This window comes from Protopterus annectens, chromosome 9.part0, assembly GCF_019279795.1.
Source record: "Protopterus annectens isolate FY-2018-M chromosome 9.part0, PAN1.0, whole genome shotgun sequence".
Lineage (NCBI taxonomy): Eukaryota > Metazoa > Chordata > Ceratodontiformes > Protopteridae > Protopterus > Protopterus annectens.
The window spans coordinates 590,353,499-590,379,666 of record NC_056743.1 but is presented as its reverse complement, the minus strand read 5'-3'; the positions used below and the strand labels follow the sequence as shown (position 1 = coordinate 590,379,666).

The 26,168-nt window shown below is 39.9% G+C and overlaps 1 protein-coding gene across 1 annotated transcript in view; it reads left to right on the top strand.

The window, feature by feature from the left end:
- Positions 1–26,168, top strand: part of BNIP3L (BCL2 interacting protein 3 like) — a 648,530-nt gene that overhangs the window by 532,323 nt on the left and 90,039 nt on the right. The window contains exon 5 of the mRNA XM_044083137.1: positions 2,580–2,729. Within this exon, the coding sequence (XP_043939072.1) occupies positions 2,580–2,729 (150 nt within the window). The remainder of the gene's footprint in view (positions 1–2,579; positions 2,730–26,168) is intronic.

Genomic DNA, 26,168 nt, shown 5'->3' with positions numbered 1-26,168 from the left:
TCATGAAAAGGTTCATGGAAATACTGTTGAGAACAGAGATCATTTTATTTAGTTACATTTTTCTTTCTTCTTCCACTCTCCTCGGTGTTCTGCACATTAATGACATGAAGACAGGTAAATTGCGCTCCCCTCGATGCCCTTCCACACACTAATGACTAGGGTTACCACCTGTCCCACTTTGCGAGGGACAGTCCCTCTTTGGGCAGTTGTGTCCTGACAAAAAATTGAAAAAATGCTAAATGTCCTGAGATTTTAGGACAAAATTATTTCCTATATTGTATGTAATAGTTGCATGAAACAGTTATTCTGTAGCTAAAATACCAAAATGTTATAAGAAACGGAATAAGCAACTAAAATGCTACAAGAATAAGCTTTTATTTAGACAAAAAATTTAAGTTCTAACCTTTGTACTGACCGTGGGTGTGTTTCGGCCTGTAAAATCTGATGTTTGTACCAAAAATGTCCCACTTTGGCCATTTGAAAAGGTGGCAACCCTACTAATGACATGAAGACAGGTGAATGCCTTTCAGTCCCCCACAAGTTTAACAAAGTCAACAAAAGTCCACTTTTTCTTATATGGCCATATTTCACAAATGCAATTGATACTTTGGAGTCTCACACTTTTGTGTAATTTCTGTGTTGCTGGTCGTCTTCTTGTTCATCCCAATCTCCCATCTCCAGATTCCAGTTAATTTCCAAGGTACTGTAAATTCTTCTAGTCCACTCCTGTGCATTTCTCTGTTTCTCAAGCATTTTCTTTTAGAACAGTGGAAAAGTTTTCCCTAGCAAAGTTTCCCCATATGCTTTATTATCTGAAGAATGAGAAGTAGAGTCCCCTTCTGCTTGATGGCTCAGATTTTGTGGACCAACTTTTGTATTTCCTTCTTTGTCTGTTCTGCATCAAAAAATGACTTTGATCGTTCAGGAAAAATATTCTGAAGATAGCTGGATACAGGAGCCTGAATTTGACAACTGCCTCTCAACAGTCTCTGATTGCTGGAATAAGTGTTTCTGTTTTGCCTGGTGTACAGTGAGTAATCATTTTCCATAAACACTACACTGCCTCTAACTTTTAATACATTGCCATTTTGCCACACTTTTGTCAGAGTCAACTCTTTTTGCTTGTAAGTTTGCATCTTCACTAATACAAGTCTTGGATTCTTTCTGATGGCCATATTTGGAGTGCACACATGGTGCGCCCCTTCAATTAACAGTTCCTTCTGTGGAATACCAGTCCATGTACTTATTTTGTGCCTTCATAAAATTACTACAGTCTGTTTTTTCTAGTTTCCCTGATAAAGCAGAAAATAGGGTTTCCCCTACATGCTGTGTCCATAATTTTGCCTTTTTTGAAACATTTCTTCTTGAACAGTCTCCCAGACAAGAAGCCTTGTCTTCATTTCAGTATCTTATGTTTATAGTTTATCACCTCATCTGAATGTCTGTTTAAAGCTTCATTAATTTTTCCTGCCTTTTATTGTTTGAGTTGACATACTACTACTGTGTTTTGTTTTAATCATCTCTAGCACATTGACTTATTTTTTCCTCTAGTTTACTGGATGCCATGTCTTGCACCAAAGATTGGTCTTAAACTACTTTTTTGCTGAACATTTTCTGTTTTCACACTGGGAGAATTGAAGTTAAGATGTTAGTGTGTAGCCATCTTAGAAAAGTCAAGAATTTGTTCTTAAGAGAATTTTTTTTTGGGGTGGGGGTCGGGTAGGTCTGGGTATATAATCTGAGAATATTGGAAGGGAAAGGGGATTGAAGTTGGATTTGATTTTGTTTGCTAATAAATTGGCTATGTCTTCTGGAACGGAGCATGTGATATAATTTACCATTATCTCTGTGCAGTTGTGGGCATTATTTATGAAATTTCAAGCACAGGTAAAGAAGGCTTTGTGTTTCTTTCATCTGGGAGTCTGTTTTTACCGCATATCTGGCTTTGGTGGATTGGATCAGGAGATGGGAGGTTTTTTTTGTAGTTTAGCAAGGATATTTTAAGCTTTTTGAGAGATTTATTTTTGCCCCATATTGGTATGGACCAAGTCCAGGATTTTATCTCCTAGACTGGGATGTGGACTAAGTGGTCCAGGGAGTTTATATTTATGAAGTCCAATCAGTAAAAACAAAATCAAAGCTCCTGCAAAGCTAGAACTTCCACTGAGTGACCTCCCAAACCTCTTGTATCAGAGGCACATGGGATATATGCAAATGAGATTAGTTTCATTCCCTTGTGCTGATTAAGCACTGGTATATGTTCTGGCTCCCCCATGACAATGAATTGGATTAACTTTTTTTTGTAATGAATGTATGAGTGTAGGAATCATTTTGTACGGCGGAAAATGCACTAAGGGAGGAAAAAAGTATTTAGTGCGTAATTACTACCCTCTATCTAGTCAGTCTCAGACTTTCATTTCTAGAGAGCATTTTTGTGTACTCTCTGCCCTCCCCATATATTTTTAAATGCCTTAGGAATTCTTCTGTTTATGTTGCTAGTAAATTGTTTGTATAGACTTGAAGCCACAAACTGACTTTGCTTCCTTTCATTACAGCAATTTTTTTCTCTTTCTTTACAGAGAATTTCAGTTTAAACATCCAAAGCGCTCTGTTACTCTCAGCATGAGGAAGACTGGAGCTATGAAGAAAGGTGGATTTTTTTCTGCAGAATTTCTGAAAATTTTTATTCCATCTCTGCTTATTTCTCACATCTTGACTCTAGGACTGGGGTAAGTTTGCTTTTGGTTTGTAAATGAAATGTTCTTTGTAATAAATAGGGTTGCCACCTTTTAAGCGGGCCAAAGTGGGACATGGGGGTGTGGCCAATATGACACTGGCCACATCCTCTATCATGACGCCACCACCTGAGCGGTGAATGAGATGCTGTTATGGGTACAAGACCGTATGACTGATGGCTGCTGGAGTGGCTGGTTGGCCGGCTGCTGGAGTGGCTGGTTGGCCGGCTGCTGGAGTGGCTGGTTGGCCGGCTGCTGGAGTGGCTAGCTGGCTGGCTGGCTGCTGAAGTGGCTAGCTGATTGGTAGGAGTAGCAGCTGGATGGATGGTTTGATGGATGGATGGCTGGTTGGATGAATGGCTGGCTGGCTGGTTGGATGAATGGCTGGCTGGCTGGTTGGATGAATGGGTGGCTGGCTGGTTGGGTGAATGGATGTTTGGCTAGCTGGCTGGACGAACGGATGGATTGCTGGCTGATTAGAAAAAAACGAAAGCAAATCTCGGTCATTTTTTTAGCGGTTGTAGAATCGTTTAAAACAAAGCACTCCTACAGCCGCCATCTTTGCAGGGCTCTTCCTGCCTCAATCCCCACCTCTTTCATAAATTGCGACATGAATTAAAGCACCCAGACCTAACAGTCAGCAGCTTTGCCTGCAGGTCCGGGTTGGTGACGTCACTGAATTGCCGTGGAAAAGCCGGAAGTAATTGCGGCTTTTTCATGGCAATTCAGTGCGATTGAAAAGCAGGACTTTTCAGGTCCCACTGCACAGCTGGCAACGGGATGAGGCAGCTCAACCCATGAGTGTCCCACTGACAATGGGATGGGTGGCAACCTTAGTAATAATCATTTCTGATCTCAGAAATATTGCAGTAGTGTGATACCTTATCCTGTAAAGTTTTACTTTCGAGATTTAAATGTAGATGACAGTGTGATAGTTTAATGTCAAAAAATAAAAACTGAGTGGAATAATCAAAAGGTTGGTGCAAACCCAGTTTTCTCTGCTTTGCTTTGTGAAAGCATAGTTTAAACCATAAGAGAAATGCGAAATGTAAGGTACATGTTGACAGGATGAGATGTCATGTCTTTCGTTTCCATGAAGTTGATAGCTTTTATTTGGGAGGAAGAAAGGGGGGTAGATGTTCCAGCATGCCACTAATGTAACAATTCCTGTGTTTTTCTGTCAGGATATCTAGTACAGTATTAGTAAAAAAATAAATACTAGTTTGGAAAGCAGTCTAGTAGCTTAAGTCACTAGCAGTTGCTCTTCATACAGCTGAAAATAAGTACATAACTGTCTACTTTTTAGTAGAAAAACTTGCTTTTCTAACTCTCAGATTGGTAGAGTTTTATGAGTGCTGTATACATGCACTTATTCAGTGAGCAGGTTTTCATTTAGAAAACAGATGGCAACATTGTAATTATTTTGACTGGTAAAGTGAGTGAATTAAATTCTGTATTTCTTTAGGCTGTTTTATTTAGCTAACATTGCAGTGAGGATGACTTGTACTGAACAAGCCTATAGAACCACACATTAAAACGGTCATGGAGGACCTTCCTAGTCAGGTCTATGATTGGGTGTATACTGTGTTCCATTTCATTTTATCATTTTTTTTAAAGCTGCCATGCCGAGGGGTATGCACACCTTTTACCCACACATGCCATGTGCTGCATTATAAGAGTAGGTCTGACCATGAGCCATTGATTTCTTTGCTGCCGCTCCCACAGTTTGGACGTTTATCTTGACACATTAATGATAAAGTTCCTTTGTCTGAGGACTAAACATCACCTTCTAAGTGGCTCTGTGGCCTACATTTAATAAGCCAAGACCTGCACTGACTGTGTGTAGGAAAGGAGCACTGAATGTTAACAGTTCAGTCTAGCCACCAGCAAACCTTATGAGAAGAAACTTCTGGCCTGTCTCAATACTGAGCAGATAGTAGTGGTTTGAAGGCTGTTTGTGCTGGGAGCAGTGGATCCTGCTTACACCACTGTTTCTATGTTGGAACACCTTTCAAAGGACTGACAATCGGGTGGTAGGCCTTAGTTAAGCCTGTCTAGACCAGACTCCATTTTAGAAATGGCTGGTCCAGTCTGTGCAAGTGTTGAGCTCATCATTGAATAGTGAAGGGTCATGTTTGTGCCTGTCTTCCCTTCAGCAGATGACAAGGGGCCAAGAAAAAGTGCACATCTGTTTCCGATTAGTGGAGGATGCCCCACAAGATAGGTGCTACCCATCCCCATTTGATATTGCTAGTGTATACTTGCCAACTCTCCAGATCTGGGAAGTTATTTAGTCACCTACCTGTGGGATAATTAAGGTGAGCACTCTAGCAGGGTGTTCCCTATGCCCAGCAGAATTTTAATGGCCCAAGTTGCAGGGTTCACCTGTAAATCAAAAGAAATGTTTGGATTACTCACCAGCATTGAGTTTAGTTTTTCATGACAAACCTGCATAGGCCAGTGTTGGTCTTGCACAGTTATTAATGATGTGTAGTGCATGAGATTCTCGCTTAAAGAACATTGACATGTGCCCAAATCAGTTATTTTTTTTCTATGCTTTGCAATTGTAATTCACTTGACAGCATTGTTTTGATTCATGAGTGGGTTATTGGTTTTAAGGCTTGGTATTCTTAGCTGATTTTGAAGAAAGACATTGTTTTATCAGCATCTTTTAGTTATTTCAACCACTTTACTTTATTCATTTACATCCATTCGTAAATATGTTTGTAATAGATTGGCACAAAGGATTGATATTTTTTCATCTGGAGAGAAAACATTATTTAGAAAACTGAGATTTACAGGAAGTGAAATAAAGCAACCAAGCTTTGAAGAAAAAAAGTTGCAAAAGCTAAAGAAGCTGTTCAATAAGAAAATTTTCAGAAGAAGCAGTTTTTGAGTCTAGTACATCCAGAATGGAAGATGAACTTAGGGGCATGCATCTGAAAAGAAGGTTTTTCAGAAGAAATAAAAGGCAAGTCCACAATTGTTTTGTTTTTTTTTCTCCCCTCAGAAAAGGCATCTTAGACAACTCCCATTGCAAGGTTAACATAGCCAGTCAAAAAGATCACCAAAAAAGACTGAATATTTTAAACGTTTTGCCATAGAAGAACCATACTTCATGGCAAGTGTGTATCAAAAACCTGTAAGTGTAATTTTATATGTTGAGCCTTTTGTAGCACATCCTGACCCAAAATGTGTGATCTGGAAAATGCCCAAGTGTTTTCTTCACAGGTGTTTGCAGGGGACCTGATACTGATGACTTACATTAGCACCTATACTGCCTGCTCCGCAGATTCATGCCTTTATTTACTTGACATTCTCCCAAGAATTATTTTAATGTCATGAGGGAAGTTAAGTTTGAGTAGCATTCTTTTCAGTTAAAACCTTCATTACAACTGTAGACCCATTGCAGGTTTACTGAAGACGCTGCCCTTGTTTAACCATCACCAGTACCTGCATCAGGTTCTCAAGGGAAAAATAAAAAGAAAGTGTTTCCATTCTTCTTTATTCTATTTTTTTTTTGTGATGAGGAAGAAGACTTCTATCTCAGCCATAGCCAGTCCCCTATAGCTTAATATTGTGATCATGATGACATTTCGTCAAAAACACCACATTTCCCATTATTTGAGTGTTACTTGTGGGAAGACAGTTCACTTTGTGAATTAATTGTTGAAATGACCTGTAGAAGATCCAGTCTGTCCTAAGAAAGGAAACTCTTGAGAGAAAAAGCTGCAAGAGATCAATTTAACTAAACTTTCACTTTTGAACACCTTTCAGGAAGTTTCATATGTCACTTACCAGTTCTGCCACCCAACCAGCATTTCCCAAGGAAACAGGCTAAATAGATCTCTTTCTGAAAGTCTGCATGTTTGTTTCATAATATAAAAGAAGAGTTGACTATATCAGAACTTTAGAGATAATTTTGTCACTGTTTAATAGCTTGCAGTCAGTATGTCTGTCCTTGATATTGCAGAATCTCTGCCATAAGGCCTTACACCTACAAGTTTACTGAGAATTTTGTCATTGTTTAATAGCCTGTGGTTACTACATCTGACTTCAATATTGCAGAAACTCTGCCATAAGGCCCTGCACCTACAGGTTTACTAAGAATTTTGTCACTGTTTTTAATAGCCTGTGGTCACTACATCTGACCTTGGTATTGCAGAATTTCTGCCATAAGGCCCTACACTTACAAGTTTACTGAGGATTTTGTTACTGTAAGCATATTTTTCGTTAAGAACCTTACTGCATATTAACTTTAATCACTTAAGTACATAGCACCAAGTAACAAAGATATTGGCTGAGAACCAACACTAAAAAAAACAAACTGCGAAATAGGCAGGATACAAACACGGACTTCAAGTCTTGTAATATATGTGACAAAAAGCGCTTAATCTTTTATCCAATAAACTGGGCTGCCGTATTTGTATCCTGCCTATTCCACAGTTTGTATTTTCAGTTAAATACATGCCTGGTCTGTGATTGCAATTCTCTGTGAAATAGTCCTTGCACTCTAAGGACCTCTTACTAAGCTAGATCCCTTTTGATTGACCAGTAGACTGTACTATATATGCCAGTTGTTTTGTCTCAAGAAATGACAACCTGTTATACTTGTATCTCTTTAATTGCTTTGTTCTGGCTATAAACTGATTGATCTCCATTATAAATTGACCTGAGAGTGGGAAGCCCACTCAGCTTTCCTTTGCTCCCCTACCCTACCCCCTTTTCCCACTCACCCCCGCTTGCTCTAATATTATACTTCCTACATACATATTTCACTTGTGACTCTTATTCCAGAACCCTCCCCAATAACTGTACTACTTCTGTACATACTCTTCTGTTTCTTGCTTCCAACTTCCCTCTCTGTATTTAATTTCTAGCACCATTCCCAACTGTCTTTCTCCCTCCCATGCTGCTTTGCACTGTATCCATTTATAATCACAACCCTCTCTAACAGTACCCATCTATTACACACTGTATCTTTTTCTTTTCCCAAATAAACTCTATTTTTTTTCTTACTTTGACTACATTATTGCACTCTAGCCTTTAATACTTCTCTATTCCTTACATTCCAGAGAAGATGCCAGGACATCCTACCTCTCTTTTTATAGAAAATACTTCTCTCCATACCTATCCTCTTCCAGCTTTCAGAATCCTGAATCTCCTACTGTCTTGCAACTTTTTTTGTTTTCTCCTTCATTGCTACCTTCCCACTACCTGACATCTATAAAATATAGATTCATGTACTTAATTATGCTACTCTTCAGCTTATGCTCCATTCTTCTGCTCCTACTGTGCCATCTTTCATCCTACCACGACTTAATATATAGCAACATCTATCCAACTCTGTCCCAACCACCGTTCCATAGTTCCTCTTTACACTTTCCAATCATTGTGCGAAACCTGTGTAATATTGCCCCTCATCTTTATCCAAATATAGGCTGATTAATTGCACTTCAGCTCAAAACAAAACAAAATTGAATGCAAGAATCCTCTCCAAAAAAACAAGTATGCATAATTCCACAATATACTAAAGTCCTTCTATGAGGAGATATGCACCCTAATCCTGAACACAAAGATAAATGTTCTTCATGTTTCACTGTTGCAGTGCTGACTTATGGGATTTCCTGCTTCGAAAACCCTTAGTGAGCTCGACTACCAGAGTAAAAAAATCCCTCCTCCTAAGGCTGGCGGACGCTGTACCCTGATGTCGGTATGTTTGTTTATAAATAGAGCCAGCCAATGCTATGACATCAGTCTTTCTTGCTGTCTGAGCCCAAAGCAGTAGTGAGTGTGTCTGTTGGTCCACACCGGAGTGAGAAATCTTCTAAAAGTTAAGTACCTCATTGGGAAACTATTTTTTTTTTCATTTATCCCAGATAAAATTAACAGCTGTCTCTGCTGTGGAAAACAAATCTCACACAGAGACTTTTCATACTTTTATGTCTCATGCTTAGGTCCAAGCCACAACATCACTAATTGCAGTCAGTGCAGCCATTTCAATACCAGAACTGTAAGGTGTAGGGCCGAAATTTTGTCTAAGCACCTTAGTCAGCAACCCACATCCCATCAAGTGATGGAATCCATTGGTCATTCCGAGATTGAACTATCCAAGTGTAAGAAGAAAAAAAGACCCAAACTTAGGGCCTTGGATGACACCGTTTCACCATCCGCTGGTCCACCCAAGGCTTATCATTGCTGAGGAAGGTGAGGTAATTTTGCAGCCATCTTCTGCAAGTAGGACAGTGGCACAGGCCTCTGTCTAGACCCTTTTGGTGTCTATGACATGCTATCGGGTCCCTCTGCTTCAGCACAGGCCTTGAATGTTCTTCATGTTTCACTGTTGCAGTCATTACATTTGGGTAATCTACTGGCAGGTTGCCCTCAGTCAACCTGATTAACAAAGTCTTGGGTCCTGCATTGGTTGCTGTCCCTTCTTCCATGACGTCAGGTCATTAGGGGTATAAAATATGCAGTCGACACCATTACATCAGTTTTTCCTGCCGTGCGGTGCCGAAGCAGTTTGCAAGTGCCAGTCGGCCGACTCCTGAAATTTTAATTTTTGAGTTTCAGAACCAAAGTCTTCAACTTAAAGCTAAGTAGCCCGTTGGGGAAACTTTTTCTTGCTCCTTACCGATGTCAGTAAAAGTTAATAATTGCATTACTAGTGGAAAATAGATTTACAGGATTTAATGCATTCTGCTGAACAAGTTAGAAAACATACTTTGCAATGTGGTTTTGATTCTTTAGAGGCCTCTTGCAGGGCTGCTGTTACTGGGTCTGTGCTTAGAAGGGATGCTTGGCTTAAGGAGCAATCTTTGCCTGATCATGTTAAAGCTAAATTGTTGGATGCTCCTTTAAATCAAGACCGCCTGTTTGGCAACAAGGCTGAAGAAGTTCTTAAAAAGATGGAAGATAAAGTTAAATCTATGCAAACTGTTAAAGATTTTTTAAAAGTCCAACCTCCAAGATTTAGTAGGCACTGGCCTACTAATAATTGGTCCTTTCCAGTCCCTTCCAGGTCCTCTCAAGCTAAACCCAGACACAGCAAAAACCCTAGGTTTCAGTCCCAGGGGACTCTCAGAACTAAGCAGTGGGGGTCCTCCACTTCCAAATCTGGAAATAACAAGACACCCCCTATGGTAAACCGTCTCGATGACTTCCTTTTAAAATTCCCAAGCACATAGCTTTTGACCGCCTCTTTGGGGGGAAAGATTGCTCTTCACGCAAAGAACTGGGAACTCATAACCCAGGACAAATGGGTTTTAAATATAATGTCCCAGGGATACAGATTTCATTTCCACATGTTGCCAACACCAAAAGGGTGGCCAGACCTGCCCCCAAATCAGTGGGCAGAGGCTCAAAAACAAGTACTTTCTCTCTTAAGCATGTGGGCTATTCAACTGGTACCAGAAGAGGAAAAGGGACAAGATTTCTACTCCAAGCTTTTTCTGGTACCCAGAAAAGACAAATCATGGCATCCAATCCTGGACCTGTCTTCTCTAAACACTTCTCTGGAGATTCCAAAATTCAAGATGCTGACTCTTCACCAATTACTTCCTATGCTAGGCAAAAACTCCTGGTTGGCAAATCTAGATTTAAAAGAAGCATACCTGCACATCCCAATCAGGGAATCTTGCAGAAGATAACTACACTTCAAAGCAGGCTACTCGCATTATTAATTCTCTGCACTGCCCTTTGGCTTGTCTACTGCACCCAGGGTATTCACAAAGTGCCTGACCCCAGTTATTGCATTTTGCAGGCAAAGAAATATTCAGATATAGCCATACCTGGACAATTGTCTAATTCAGGCAGAAAACCAAGGCATACTTTTTAAATCATCTGGCATTTGTAAAAAGGATTCTAACTTGTTTGGGGTACACCATAAATGAAAAGAAATAACAACTGGTACCCTGTCAACAAATTACATTCCTGGGTGCAAGCTTGAATACAACTGCCCAGATGGCTTTCCTCATGCCAGAAAAGCAAATTAATTTGGTAACTTACTTCAAACAAGTGGCCACAAAAGCCCTGCTATCTGCAAGACAAATACTGCAAGCCTTGGAGTTCATGGCCTCCTGTATTCTTCTAATTCCATATGCAAGACTGCATATGAAAAAAACTACAGTGGTATCTAAAAAGTCTATGGAGTCAACATTATCACAGCCTGGAAACAATGATTCCTATCATACCTTGCCTACGCCTGGAGTTCCTATGGTGGGCAGAGGCCTGCCACCAAAACAAGGGACTACCATTCACACTACCTCTGCCGCCCAAATCCTAACTACAGATGCATCAGACTATGCATGGGGAGCTCACCTGGCAGGGAAGTGCATTCATGGCAAAAGGAACCCAAATCAAATGCACCTACATATTAATCAAAAAGAAATGTTAGCTGTACAGAATGCTCTGACAGCCTTCAAGGACTACATTCTTCCAGGACAACTAATGGTAAAGACAGACAACAATGCTGTTATGTGGTACATAAGCAGGGGGGGGGTACACATTCCTACCCCTTTTGCAGACTAGCTATGGCATTGTGGAACACAGCCTTAAGCTACCAAGTGCACCTACAAGCTCAATTCCTGCCAGGAAAATTGAATACACTAGCAGACGGACTAAGCAGAAACCTCATGGACCCACATGAGTGGAAACTGGAACCAAGGATTTTCAACATGATGACAAGCGAATGGGGGAGCCCATACCTAGATCTGTTTGCCTCCACCCCCAGAACTACCAGTTGGACAAGTTTTGCACAAGGACTCCCCACAAACAAGCCTGGAAAGTGGATGCTCTGTCCTTCAGTCTATGCCCCCCCCCCCTCACTGCCTCTGCTCTCCAAGGTTCTACTAAAAGTCAGACAGGACAAACCAAGGATGATCTTGATTGTTCCAGACTGGCTGCACCAACACTGGTACCCCCTCCTGCGCAGTGTGTCGCAGTTATCTCCATGGCACCTGCTTCAGACCCCTTCCCTGCTGTCTCAGCAGGAGAACCAAATTCGGCACCCCCAGCTTCCATCATTGAACCTTGTAGCCTGGCTAATCACTTAAATTCACCCTATCATCCCTCAGCAAACCTGTGATGGATGTCATCTTGGAGGCAAGGAGACCTAGTACTAGAAAATCTTATGCTGACAAATGGAAAAGATTCTGTGCCTGGAACCAGTCTCTAGGGATGGTGCACCGCAGTGCCCAGTTTACCTCAGATTTTGCAATACTTAACTGAGATGCTTCACAAGGGCCTGTCTTTTTCCTCCATTAAAATCCACGCCTTGGCTATTTCAGCTCATTATAACACAGAACCTCCCCTCTTCTCTTATCCTCTGCTCAAACAGTATCTCAGAGGGGCAAAAAACTTGAGACCACCCAGGAGAGCTTCAACTCCTGCCTGGAACCTTAACTTTGTTTAGGAGAAAGTCACTCTACCTCCTTTCGAGCCAGCTGCTACTGCAGATTTAAAATTTCTTTCTTGGAAAACAGTCTTCTTTTTAGCAATCACTTCAGCTAGAAGGATATCTGAATTACAGGCCCTTATGGCAGTGGAGCCTTTCATCATCTTTCATGCGGACAGGGTATCTCTCAGGATCAATCCATCCTTCATGCCCAAGGTGGTTTCCAGTGTGGCTCTTAATCAGTCCATTCATTTGCCAACCTTCTTTCCCAATCCACAGAACAAAGGGGAATGGATTCTGCATTCCTTGGATGTGCACAGAGAACTTAGATTCTACTTGGACAGGACTAAGCCTCAAAGAAAATCTGAACAACTGCTGGTAGCATTTGCTGCAGGGGCAGAGGGGAAGGCTATTTCAAAACCATTTCTAAATTGATAAGCCATTGCATTCATTTGTGCTATAAGCACCATGGAAAACCTATCCCCAGGGGATCAGATCTCACTCCACCAGGGCTGCATCTACTTCTGCAGCCTTTCTCAGAGGTGTTCCTACCAGGGACATCCTAGAAGCTGCTACCTGGAGCTCTGTACATACTTTCACCAAGCATTATCATGTACCAATTTTCTCTATATCCAGAGCTGGCTTTGCCACTGCTGTCTTGCAGGGCCTTATAGCTGGTCCTAATGCTGTATAAACTCCTCCTCCCAGCCATAGTTTTGGGAATCTACCCAAATGTAATGACTGCAACAGTGAAACACAAGAACATAGTACAGTTGTGTACACCTACCATAAATGTAGATATTCGAGTGTATTCACTGTTGTAGTCCTGGTTACCCTCCCTCCAGCCCCCTAACTTTTTCTGACTATACCTCTACTTTCTTTTACTATGCTTAAAAGCCTTTTTGGTGTATTTGCTTTTTGTTGGAGGTATACCTTTGTGTTTTTATGTTTATTTGCTCCCCATTGGGGGGCACCTGACATCTGGGGCAAGAAAAACTGATGTAATGGCATCGGCTGCATGTTTTATACCCCTGACGACCTGACGTCATGGAAGAAGGGATAGCAACCGATGCAGGACCCAAGACTTTGTTAATCAGGCCGACTGAGGGCAACCTGCCAGCAGATTACCCAAATGTAATGACTGCAACAGTGAATGCACTCAAACATCTACATTTATGGTAAGTGTACACAATTGTACTTTTTTGGTTCGTCAATCAGGTCGAGTCACTATGCAGGGTTTAGCTTCCAGCGAATGATCCACAAATGATGATGCTCCCCTAGGGCATCCGCCAGCAACCATTTCTTCTGTTCAAGAGAATAGTGTCACAGTAGCGCAGACACATAGGACCAAGACAAAAGCTACACCCAAGAAGAGCTCAACCTCAGGACCTATGTGTAGGCCGGTTTACTATTGAAAATGCGAACGGCACTTGGGCGACAGTCGGATAGTCGAACGTATAAGGTCGTAAACAAGGATGTTGAAGACAAAATAATCAATCTAGGAACGGTTTTAACATGGGTCGAGGTAGGTGTTCAGTATTATTCCCTACTACAAACATCTTCCCTACCTCGACCCATGTTAAAACCATTCCTAGATTGATTATTATGTCTTCGACATCCGTGTTTACGACCTTATACATTCGACTATCCGACTGTCGCCCAAGTGCCGTTCGCATTTTCAATAGTAAACCGTCTAGGCCTACCAGCTCCCAGTACCCTGGATACCAACAGGACTTAGACTGGATGAGGATCTTATTTCTCTGGTCAGAGGTAGGCAGTTTTCCTCCAAATATTCAGCAGGAAAACGGGAGAGTGATCCTACTCCTGAGCCTCTTTCAGAACATCCTGATTTAGATGAGGACTCTGATCAGGAGGACTCCTGGAAGATGAACCTCTTCTTACATCCTTTGAGGATCCTGACTCAGAAGAGGTTTTACCTTCACCTTCTGAAGACATCACCTTTGGGGACATTCTGCATGCCATGAGAACATTTTTCCAGTAACAGAGCCAGAAATGTCCCCAATTACACAATATACTAAAATCCTTCTAGGAGTAGATATACACCCTAATCCTGGCCCCACCTGTCACAATGAACACAAAGATAATTCTCCCCCACATACTTCTATAACCCAGCAACAGCCATCCTCAATACTGGTGCTGTAATTTTTGTTGCAATAAGTGTTAGAAGTATAAGAAGTAAGACTTCAAAACATCATGCCTAGATTACCCAGCATAAGCCTGATGTTCTTGCTGTAACTGAAACTTGGCTTAAACCCAGCATAAACGATTCCATAGTTATACCTCCTGGCTGTATAATATTATCTATATTTACTGCATAAACAGGAAAGGTGGTGGTATTGCTTTAATATTTCCCAGTACCTACCACATTTCTCCTTACAGCAAACCAACACCAAAATTCAGTTCAGCAGAGCTTATTGCTTTCTTCAAAATAAACAGTTATAAACAAATATGTGTTATTGCCATTTATATCCCTTCTGGCAACAATACTATACTGGAAGATATTCTACATTGGATATCCATAGCATTTCCACAAGAAAAAACATTTACTAGGTGATGTGAATGTCAGTTGGTTGTACATAATTGCAAATTCCCCTACATCTAGCATGAACATGTATGGTTTCACGGAAGTTATTAATAGCCCCACACATTATACTAAGACATCATATTGTCTATTAGACTGGATCTTAGTATCAGACCCTAGCAAATGCTCTATCACAGGCATAATGTCACTCGGTGATCATCTCCCAATATGTAAGATTAGACATCTGACACATCCAGTTAAGCAGCATATTTATAAAATAACATGTAACCTTTACAAGTTAAACCCAGAAATGTTCATTACTACACCTTCATCTATTAACTAGAACTTCCCTAAAAATCCTCCCCTTACACAATGCTGTAATTGAATTCAGTACAACTTTTCTAAATATCCAAAATAACCTTGCATCTCCTATAAGGAAGAGAATGAAAACAACGCAATTTGGCTATCCAAAAAGATTAGAATGCCAATTCAAGATAGAGAAAAAAGCATGGAAAGAACGACAAAACTATGAAGCATCTCTGTCTTGAAAACTTCAAAATGCTTCACAGTCATACTAAAAAGCAAATAAATGAAGACAAAAAAACTATATTATATTAACTTTCCGAATAATACTAAACATGACTAAACAATTTTGGACATCCATTAAAGAAGTCTTACATCCCGGCCAAAATTCAACCCAAACCCCTCCTGATAAGTCACCATGCAAAATTGTAATACAGTTCATCTCCTATTTTATAGTTAATATAGCATCTCTAAGGATTCCTCAACATCTAATCCTAACCCTGCCCAGCAGCCACATACCACCACATCCACTTTCACCTTCAAACCTGTGCCCACATCCTATGTAAAACTACTGTTACACTTAAACTGTGCTTTTCTTCAGTTGACCTTCCAAATGAGTACATAAAAAATAGCAGCTAGTAACATTGTCTGTCCTGTTTCAATCCTTATATACTGGTAGTCGCAGGAATCCCACTTTCCTTTCTCTCTCTCTGGAAAAAGTCACACATTATCCCTCTGCACATAGTAGGAAATTCAAGAGACATTAATAACTTTAGACCTATAGAAGTCTTCTCTTCCCTTGCCAAAGTACTTGAAAAATATATCCAGAAACAGTTGCTAGACTATCTCTTGCAGGAAGAATTCTTATCTCTGACACAACATGGCTTCCTTCCTTCCCATAGTACTAGCACTGCCCTTCTAATCTATATAGATACTGTCGGTAAAGCTATAGATAACGTCAAACTACTCTCTCCCTTGTTTCTAGACTTGTCTAAAGCATTCGACACAGTCTGTCATAGCAAACGTCTACTTCAGATGTCTTCACTAGGCCTCTGTCAGCCCACCCTTCTGTGGTTCAAAAGCTACCTGTCCAATAAGTATCGGTCAGTAAAATGGCACTCCACCCTCTCTCCTTACCTTCCAGTCACCACCAGTGTACCACAAGGCTCTATCCTTGGTCCCCTCCTCCTTAACATTTTCACCAACACCCTCTGTACTTCCACACAGTAGGCCACCCTAATACAATACGCAGATGATTCCACTCTCATTTGCATATCTGACAATATGGTACACCTCCAAAAAATTACTCGGGGAAGCTTTAACAGCCACTGAAACATGGCTTTGTAACTCACAACTCGTGCTCAACCCAAAAACCACCAAACAAGTACTACTTTTCCCCCCCAAATCCCTCTCTCTTTCAAAAACAAAATAAAGTTGTCTCTCGATAGTACAGCCATTGATGTCACTTTTCATAGCAAACTCTTGGGTGTGATAGTGGATGATAATCTTACATTTGACCTGCTTGTACAAAATTGCATAAGAAAAATTCATGAAAAACTAGGAATGCTTTACAGAGCCAAAAACTTTCTCACTGACTCCACTAAAGCTACACTTGCCACTACTTATCTCCTCTCCACTCGTCTTTATGGTGCTCCCATCCCCTCTAATCTCCAGGCTACTTAAAAATTAAAAAGCTGAACAATGCTGTAACAATATTGCTAAATTTGCACCCCTTTCAGAACCCACCACTGTATAGCACTGAAAAGCCTAAATTGGCTAAAGGTAAATAAGTATCTTTTCTTTCCTTATACTTCCTTACTCTCCCTTCTTCACTTGCATCTTTACTGATGTCTAATTCTCTTCCCTGACTTTCTCTCTAACTGTACCATAAGCCTGTTTTTCCCCTCACCTCATATTGCAATTCCTATTTGTATTAGACTAACTTATCTTTGCTTTCTTTACAAACTCTAAAGTTTCTGTAAATATTAAATGATTGGTTAAAAATTGGTACAAGGTATATGACAATGTTTTTATATTGTGTCTAATTTGTTATAATTATTTAAACTGCAAATGTTTTTATTTTATTTTTGAAGAGCCTAAAATTATTGTTCTTAAAATGTTTTGTAATAATTCAGAGTTTTTCTTCCTGGGCCTCTGCTGAAAATGGGCTTCTACCCAGTCGGACTTTCCCGGTAATCAAACATCAATAAATAAATTTGTTTGTTTGTGTCTTTCGGCTTTTCCTGGTTAGGGGTCGCCACAGTGGAACTCCGGTCCACTAATAATTGGCAGTTGATTTTTACGTACCGGCTTGCCAGGCCTGACGCACAACCTTCAACGAAGGTGCGCCCATTCACGCATGTCTCCACGCAGAAGATGCTGTAGCTGAGAATCGAACCGGACAGCGTCTTACTGTGAGGCGACAATGCTACCGCAGCACCACCACCACACTGGACTAAACGTCAATAAATAAATAAATATCCAAAACAATAGCCAAAAAAATAGTGTTTTCTGGCTACTTTACCTGACAAAGAATCCAGTGTGATGGTTAAAGTGAAAGTCTGTTGCCAAGTCTATTATGCCAAGCTGTAAAGGCTACAGATAAAATGATTGTCGTGGTTCATCAGCAGAAGTTGCATTTTGGACCAAATCCAAGAGACTCTTTCCGAGTGTGTCACTAAAGATCATTTAGAAATGTAACTTCTGTAGCAAATAAATGAGGAGCATTTTGGACCAAATCCAAGAGACTCTTTCCAAGTGTGCCACTAAAGATCATTTAGAAATGTAACTTCTGTAGCAAATAAATGAAGTACTATGTTGAAATGCACCTATGATTTGGTAGTTGCTTATTATTTCTTTATTTGCATTTGTTAACCAGGTAGTATCCGACTGGGTTGAAAAAAAAAAACGTTTTCAGCGGAGACCCGGGAAGAAAAGCTCCACAACAAAAAGAACATTATTAAGGTACAAGCAGTAAACTTAGTTTAAGTAGTATATTGCTAACTATGTAAATGAGCTTAACAAAAATATAGCAAAATATAATAGCAATACTGTTTCAGGCATACAGGAATACCTTTTTTTTTTTTTTTTTTTTGCACAATATGTAGGAGGTACACGAGTCATGTAGCTTTACAAGGTGAGTCACTTTTGAAAGACCAAAATTGGTCATGTAGGTTTACAAGTTAGCTCATCTGAAGAAACAACGATTAATAAAGAAAAGACATAGTGGGATAGCCCTATGTGGGATGAGCACTATTTGGGCTAATGTGTGAGATGAGTAGAAAAATGTCGAGAATATTAGTTGGGAGCAATACAGTGGCATATCCAATTATCATTTAAATAGTCTTTCAGGGTAGTTTTAAATGTGGACAGGTTGAGGTTTTTAGTTATCTGTTAAGGAAGGGTGTTCCAATCTTTGGCTGTTTTAAGGGAAGTAGAGGGAGTCTCCCTGATAGTTGTGAGATTGGGTTACTTTTAGCATTAGTTTGTTGGATGACCTGAGCTTCTTTGAGAGCTTCAGCCACTGCAGTAAATATATGTAGACAGTTATAGTTCAGGGCAGAATCTTACCCTGTAGAAATAAAAACAAGACTTTCAGGGTATTCTTGTTTCTGCAGATTATTTGTTTAGGAAAGCTGCTGATAACATTTTTTTTGGGGCTTAGGGAAAAAGGTGACCTGTTGAGCAGCTTTTTCTGTGAATCCACTAAATAAGTGTCCTAAGAATTTTCCCTCAGCCAAGAAACCCTTTTATAAAAAGCAGACTTTAGAGTAACAATACTATAAACATATGCATCATTTTGTACTGCTGCTTTTCAAAGAAAACCTGATCATTATAGGAGGCATCTGTGACTTGCATACATCTTTCCTCTGCCCCTTCCCTTCTATAACTTGTTTAAGCCACATCTCAACATTTCTAATATCATTGACTTATAACAACATTTCAGACATATAAACCAGGAAGTATTACTTAAGAGCTGAATGGGTACACATGCAATTTCAATTGCAGATTGTCAGAAGGCGTCAGGATGTGACACATATCAGTATTACAGTTCACCTTATTTCAAATCCTCAGTTAACATACATTCATATAAAATAAAACAAATTGAAATACTAGTTTGTTATTGCCATGCAATATGTTCTCTTAACAATTTTCATTCACTCCAACATTTCATAAATTGCTCAGTTCTTGAGTTTCCTTAAACCTCACTCCTCCTTCTGAATGTTATTCTGCATGTATTATTCCAACAATTTCCATTTATTTCTATAAAATTTGCTCATTCCTTTTTCTAAAGATTCCACCTCCAGTTTTTATGTCCTTTACAATATCTAGAACTTCTTTACATTGAGTGTAGATTTTGATTTTCTTGTGATTGATTTTTTTCAGCAAATACAGTTAAACTTGGTAAGGCCTAACTGTGTCTAGGCAATTCATATCTTGTAGCCCAGCTCATAAGAATAATTTCCTTACCAGCCAATTGTTCTCCCAATATTTACAACAAAGTGCTCTGTAGGAAGTTTTTTAAATTATGCCAACTTGTTACATTCCCAAAAAACTCAAGTTACCTATGTCTTCTTCATCACACCTCCTGCATTTCATGTCTACTGGAGGAAAAATTCTTTGAAGTCTAATTGAAGTATAAGAATACCTGTGCAAACACTTGTATACAAAAATCCTAAACCTTTTAGTCAGTGTTATGTACTTGAGAGCTTTACAAATTTCTTCCCATTAGTCCTTTGTAAATTGCTTTTCTTCTGTTCTCTTTCTATTCCCTTTCCCTAATTACCTCTCACCAATTCCTGTAGTAACCATGCGATCTTTTATATACCCTAGTAATTATCCCTTTTTAGCAGTAGCTTCTGTTTTAGTCACCTAAAAACTATACCAGAGTTGGTCTTTCACTTAGCACTCCTCTGTGCCTTACTCATTGCCTGTATTCTGTTATCAGTTCCTGGTAAGGAAGGGAGTCATTAACCTGCTCTCCAGTCATCTGCTTAGCCTGACATCACTGTGTTAACAATGTTTTCCCATGTTATTTGCTCTGAGTATTTTGGTTCCTTTGCTAATTGTCTTCAGTAAATTCCAACCACCTCATCTTGGGTATTTCTTTATGCCTAATTCCTAACATCTTAGTTATTAGAATATTTCTACTACTTTATGAATGTAATGTTCTATATGGTTGTTGTTATTCTCATTGAGGACTTTCATTCAAATTTCTAACCCCCCCCCCCGTTCTGTCATTCTTGTCTACTTTGATTTATAACATTGTGCTTAAGTTATGTATATAAGCCTTATATAGCTCTAAAGTACCCCATCAAATCAGGTAACCCTAAACCACTTTTCTTCTATGGGGAGAATCAGCTTATTCCTCTTTCCCCTCCTAAATAAAATACTTCAGCTTTATTAATTATTCTCCATAGCTTTGCTTCTGGTTGATAAAAATATGCCTGACCTGTGTATAAGACTAAAGGGACTAGAAACATTTTCACTGCTTGTATCTTGCTATCCATATCTATAATCAAGAGCGTTCAGTTGCCCAGTTTTTGTACAGTCTTTTGCTTAGTTTCTCCCTATATATCCTTGACTGCTGTAGCAGAGTCATGTTTAATCTATACACCTAGATAACACCCATCTTGTCATTAATCCTACGTGCAAGTGAGAGTATTGTTGAACCAATTCCTGCATGGATATGTAGACAGCCACCCCTTTGTTTTGTCTTCATTTATTTTATATCCTGAAAAGACTTTGAACAGTGGTGAAAGAAGACATTCCTGTATGGTTCCTCTGTTCAAACAGTTTCTCAGAAAGGAATCCTCTCACTTTAATTCTTGCATCCAACCCTTTATATATTCTTCTTATTTAAGGCAGTATTCTGTCAGGGAGGCTGCCATTGCCCTACTCATAAAATTCCAGATGACTCTTATCAGATGCTTTCTCTGCATCAAGACCTACCAACAGAAGTGGCATATTTTCTTATGCTCTGCTTCCCTTTGGATTATCAGTGTCGTATTAGTGCGATGCTGTTGAAATGAGACTCATTCAGTTAGAGAAATTAGAGCAGTTCAGATACAGAAAATCCCAAATATAGGCAGTTGTTGCACAATAAGTAAATTCACTTTTTCTTGTTATACAGTAAGTCAGCCCACTTGTTATTTCATGTCATACAGTGTAGTCTCCAAATTGCAGGGGGTCTTGACTTACCTCAAGCACTTTTTTGACTTGGGGCATCTTTTTATACCATGACTATTTGAAGAACAGAATTGTGATCATACACTTGCTAGTAAACAACTCCTGGAAAGAGGTTCAGTCTCTTCAACCTCTTTTAAAGCACCCTTCTGCTCTTAGACTTTAAATTCATGATCATCATTCTTGTCGGCCTCATGTTCAGACTGGCTGGTTTTTTGTGTTCTTTTTTTTTTCCCGTTATTTGTAGTTTTGATCTTTTTGGATCAATGTTTTGCCATTTGCTATATTTTTTACTTCAATATTTCAAAGTATGTCCATGCAGATGCATACATACATGCACACAAACACACATATTTGTTTTCTCCGTTCCTCACAATCATCAAGCTTCCCTCAAATAGTATTGAGCGTGTTTATTTCTCCATACTAGGTACTTCAGCACAAACATTAGAGCCAGTAAGGTGGACATTTATCCATGCAGTCATGGAGGTTGTTTATACGCTCAGACAGTTTGTCATTGAAAGCGTGCATTGTACACCTGCTCATCAGACCCCAGAAAAAAAATGGGTGAGGTGTACTCGTGGCTTTCATTTAATTTAACTAAATTTTTCATTTGTGCCTGCTTTTGCTGCCATAGGTTTTAAACTATGGGCCTGATTCATTAACAGCTCCACTAAGTGCTGTTTTCATGTAGGCAGCACAGCACGCCATGCACATAATAGCTTATTTGTAATCACAAAGGGAAACAGCAGACTATGATAATGAAAGCATAAAGAAATGAATTGCATATTAATAAACCAATCCAACATGGTGGAGCTGTTCAGGAAGCTGTAAAGCAATCGTGTACAGAATGCTCACTTTTGCCCTAACTTCAAAACCCTTTGGAATACAAATACATGATTACACTTCGAAAAAAAATATTAAGGGCTGCTGCTCTCATTATCCTGTATATGCAATAGGCCTTGTGTCAAGGTGCTGTGGCTAGACCTCAAGCAAGAATAAGGGTGTTTAGACCCCATTTGACTTATGGACAGCAGGACACAGAAATTGCAGAGCGATACAGGGTGGATAGGGAAACACTAGAACTATGCAACCTCTGCCATCCCCACCTCAGGCCCCAGAGAAATCGTGGAGAACCCATCCTAGTAGAAATAAAGGTATGCGTAGCATTACATATACTAGCTACTGGTACTTTCTAGATCCCCGCAGGGGATATATTTGGGGTATCACAGGCATCAGCCTCTAGAATATTACATCATTTTTAAATGCAATGCTACGACATGCAAGAGATCACATCAATGTCCCACTCAACCCAGAGCAAAGAGCAAGAACCTTGCAGGAGTTTTATGCAATAGCACATTTCTCGGAGGTTTTGGGGGCCATAGATTCCACACTCAGAGAAATAAAAGCATTACCCAATGAACAGGTCAGTACATGAACAGGAAAGGATACTACTTTGTACCCTGTCAGGTTTTCTGTAATGCCCAAGGGATCATCTACAATGTGTGTGTAGGTAACCCAGGTAGTTGTCACGATTCGGACATACAGCACACCTGCGAGCTATACAAAAAGTTTGATGGGGTTACTTTCCACAAGGGTATCTATTGAGGGATGCAGGTTGTGCACTGGTGCCCTTGCTAATGACACTCATGAGAAACCAACACAACCCCACTGAGCAAGGATGCAGTGAGGCCCACACTCAAATTAGAAATACCATGTAATGTGTATTTGGATTGCTCAAATCAAGATTCCAGAGTATTAGACACATCAGGAGGTGCCCTGCAATATGACCAGGCCCCTACGCCCAAATGCTCAGTCTGTGTCATGTTATGCATTATAATTCCCAGGAAACAGCTTCAACAAGGGCAGTAACAGATAGACTCCTCATTTGTATCTGTTGCAACAGCAGCAAAAGATACAGATGAGTTTGATAGAGAAAATAAAATAGCTGCAGATGGTATGGTAGGTAAACAGAGTTTGCACAATATGCACAGTCTTTGGCTAAGGGGGAAAGAATAGCACATGCACTCACTACCTAGGTCAAAGCCTAAAATCCCGGTCACATAGAAATATGTAAACTGATGCCTGTCAAACTCCACAATGTTTACTTAATCATGTAATGGCTAAGTCCTGATAGCATCAGACAGGTACAACCGCAAGGGACACAATTTGTACCTGAAGTAATGACAAGGTAAGTATGGAACCTGTAAGGGAAAAAATTATAAACTGAGTACTCTCATGTTGAAATACGTACATGTCCCTAAGTAGAGCATTTGTCTAAGGTGTACAGTTATGTCTGTTATAGCTTGTATGACTGATGTTTGTAATATGCAGCTATATATTTTACTCAGTACTGTGCATCAAGCATTTCACTTGACCAGAGGAATTTAAACCATGGAACAAGTCAATGATATAATTTGCACAGTTATAGCAATAAGCAAGACTGAAATACCTACTGCTTTAACTGCATTACTTACAATAGTAACTAAAATACATTGAGATTCAACAGTTGTAGAACCAGTCATTCACAATTAAGTAGGAACAAGAAATCAAAACATTTTATTTTGCAATACATATTCATAAAAGCAAACTTTTGAGTAATTCAGCAGTAGGTATCTACTCTGTGTATTAGACATATATGGAACCTCAAGTCACAAAGACATGTGCAGAGGGCAGGGCACATTCCTCATCATTTTCACATGGTGGTTGGGGGGTGGTAGGAGGACAAGGCTGACACCAATGAAGTGTATGAGTGCAAGTAAGAAACACATGTCTTTATTAAACTACATAGTTGTCAAGGCCAGTAACAAGAGATGTGTAGCACTCAACACTATTATTTAGGTATCTTGCACTTTTTTCGTGTGTCTGTGTTTGTGTGCGTGTATGTCTGTGTGTGTGTGTGTATGTGGTTACACATTGTGCTAACACTATGTCCTGGTATCACATATAGGTGTGAGCTGTGCATGGTAGAGGAATCAATTCAGCATCATTACCTCCAACCACAAGAACTACCTCTGTCAGGAGTTGCACTGCTAGAAGTTGGGGTGCTACTTTAATGTGAGTGATGTCTGCTGGATGAACTCTGGTCATGACTACATCCAGCAGCATGACCCTTGGCCTACCACATTTGAGTATGGACACCACAGTCACTGACTGAACAGTGAAGCAGTTCCACTGCAGGAGTGGGATCTGGCATGGCCACAGTGGCTAACACCAAATGATGTAGTGGCTTTCTGGCCACAATGATCCCGCCTCCCCCAGTAGATTTTCCATCTTAGATACTGCCTGATCCCTCTGCACTTTATCCGGCTTTAACAGAACCATATTCTCTGCAGCACAATAATGTGGCCATCCTATCAAAAGTGCACTCTCTCCCCTTAAGGGTCAAACTTCTCCTGTGGCGCTTGCAACTAATACTGTGCTCTTTAGATTGTGTAACTAGATAGGTAGGATGTTCGGTTCTCACATGAGAAGTGTGTGTGTGTTGTTTGTGTGTTGTGTGTGTGTGTGTTAAGTAACCCTTCAATGTCAAAGGTTCTCTGTCCAGTTCCACTGAGGAGAAAACATTTAACTTTGCACATAGCCCCACTCTGATCTTTATCCTACTTTTACCAGAAACCTCCTCTCTGCATCACAATGATGAGGTCATCCTGTCAAACGTGCACTCTCTTCCCTCAAGAGTCAGACTTGTCCAGTGGTGCTTGCACCAGATACTGTGCTCTTCAGATTGTGTAACTAGATGGGTAGGAGGTTTGATTCTCACCATGGGAAGTGTGTGTGAGATATACTCAGTCAACTTCCACTCTGGATAACTGTTTTAAACTGCTAGATTACCCCACAATCCCCTTATTGCATCCTTCACAACAACATCTTTTCTGCAGCACACTGATGAGGTCATTCTTTATAAAGTTCATAGCTGTCTGGCAGTTGCACAAATGATTAAGGCTGTTAAGTTTTGAGGAAGTGCCACTTGTGGCTTAGGGTTTGATTCCTACAACCTCCATTTGCCTATTGTATGATATTGTTTTGAGGAAAATAGACTAGTCCTATAAATGGTCTCCTGTACTGCAAGCTTATTAACTACCTAATGAATGTAGCATAAATTACATTCAGCTCCACCAAGGTTCTATTCATGTTTTCAGGAAATACTGAAACATCTCTTATTTTAGTTGGGAGGGTGGCTTAATGGTTAAGGTGTTTGCTTTACAAACACAAGGTGCAGGGTTTGAGTTTCACAAGGGATAATTGGCTAGGCTTAAAATAGCTTGCAGGGGCAGTTAGCTTAATACTAATCTATGAACCTAAAGTGCACTCTCACACTGTGGATGTCAGACTTCTCATGTGGCGCTTGTGGTTCATACAGTGATCTCTAGAATGTGTAACTAGATAAATAGGTGGTTCAAGTACAGCAGTGACTCCCATGTCTGTATAGAGCTCATAATACATTGGAATGCTTCACTCATATTTGCAGTATGTAACATTCCACTCAAGTGACAAATGTTGCCTAGAACCATCATCCAAGATCAACTTATTGAGTTTTAACCTTAGACGTGTTTCTACAATGAAGTATTGATGTCATCCTCTCAAAATTGCTGTAGGTCTCCCTTGTGGTCAGACTTGTATTGTGGCGCTTGTGTTTAATTCAGTGACCTGTAGATTACGTAAGTAGGATATTTTAGTCTTGCAGTGGTGAACCCATCTGTGTGGGGCTGTGCAGTCAGGTAGTTATAACTTCAGTTGAAATCAGTTCAGTTCCACGTTGGGAAACCTTTAGACAGATAGACATGTCCCTAGGCCCCTTTGTTATGGTGCAATTAAAATATACATAAATAACATTGATTTACCTGTTAGTCTTGAGTCAAAAATAACTCTTCAGGATGTGCAAAATATCTCCTCCTTTATTTAAATCGACCAGATGTTAATGCTGGAAGACTGCCTTCACAAAGTTTTCAAATCAGTCTCACCAAGCAGCAAAAACATATAGTTTATATACCATTTCTTATCAGTAACA